At 32.4% G+C, this 1026-nt stretch overlaps 1 protein-coding gene across 2 annotated transcripts in view; it reads left to right on the top strand.

Moving 5' to 3' along the window:
• The window catches only part of LOC110330766 (sulfotransferase family cytosolic 1B member 1), an 18879-nt gene extending 18104 nt beyond the window's left edge, over positions 1–775 (top strand). For both annotated transcript variants that reach the window (XM_021211065.2, XM_029545278.1), the window contains exon 8: positions 407–775. In XM_021211065.2, the coding sequence (XP_021066724.1) occupies positions 407–528 (122 nt within the window). In that variant the 3' untranslated portion in view covers positions 529–775. The remainder of the gene's footprint in view (positions 1–406) is intronic.
• Positions 776–1026: the final 251 nt, after the last annotated feature.

The raw sequence follows: 1026 nt of genomic DNA, 5'->3' as shown, positions 1-1026 counted from the left end.
CATATCTAGTGACTTCTTTTGTGATTGGGTTACCTCACATCACTCTTAAAATAACTCTTGAAATATGAACTCTGTGCTTAGTTATAAGCCTCTGTTTTGGTGACAATATTTATTTTTAAATTATGCTATAGAACAGTCATAGTTATTCAATATGAGATTATTTTTAAAGATCCATCAGATACCTTTGTATCAATATAAATGTATGTGCCTATATATCACCTTTGTTCTAAGTTAGAATCAAACTAATAACACTTTTTGTCCTTTCATTTTAGAAATTATCTTTGAAGCAAATGCATTATTTTTCAACTTCATCCCTTCAGTATCCTGTCTTTCCCTGGTGTATAGTAGTTTTTTTTTTCCTTTGTAATTCATGTTTTACTCTTTCATGTGTTCCTATTATTTTCAGGTGTTGTTGGGGACTGGAAAAATTACTTCACAATGGCCCAAACTGAGCAATTTGATGCTATCTATAAGAAGAAAATGTCTGGAACAACACTTGAGTTCTGCACAGAAATTCAGAGTGCCTAATCTGTAACTTGAATATATGATTTCTTGAAATAGTAACTTGGAAGGGAAATCAAATAGATTCATGAGGGAGAAATAAATGTGCTTTAAAAATGCTGATTGAACATATCCTACACATTCCTCAGCAGGTGATATTCCAAATTATTTAGAGCCAAGGTCTTTTGTTATCTTATTTTTCAAGGGGTATGTCTTCAGATTCTTAGATGATTACTGAGTTGAATAAATACATTTTGTAACTTTTGAAAAAAAAGAAGTTGGTCTGAGTTTATTATAACATGGAATATAACTTGTTTCAGGGTATGAAACTTGTATTCGCGTTCTTGTGAAACATATTTCACAGGAGACTATACGTTCCCACTGTGTCTCCCATATAGTACTACTTAGAGAAAGTACTTAGAAAATGCTAAGCGCTTCTTAGAGTTATGTTTCTTTTGCTATTAAAACAGTTTGCAAGGTTGCACATGGTCTGCATTTTCTACGCTTGTCCTAGTTTCCCTCTCC

The sequence above is a fragment of the Mus pahari genome, chromosome 13 (genome assembly GCF_900095145.1).
Source record: "Mus pahari chromosome 13, PAHARI_EIJ_v1.1, whole genome shotgun sequence".
NCBI lineage: Eukaryota > Metazoa > Chordata > Mammalia > Rodentia > Muridae > Mus > Mus pahari.
This window is presented reverse-complemented; position numbering and strand designations above follow the sequence as displayed.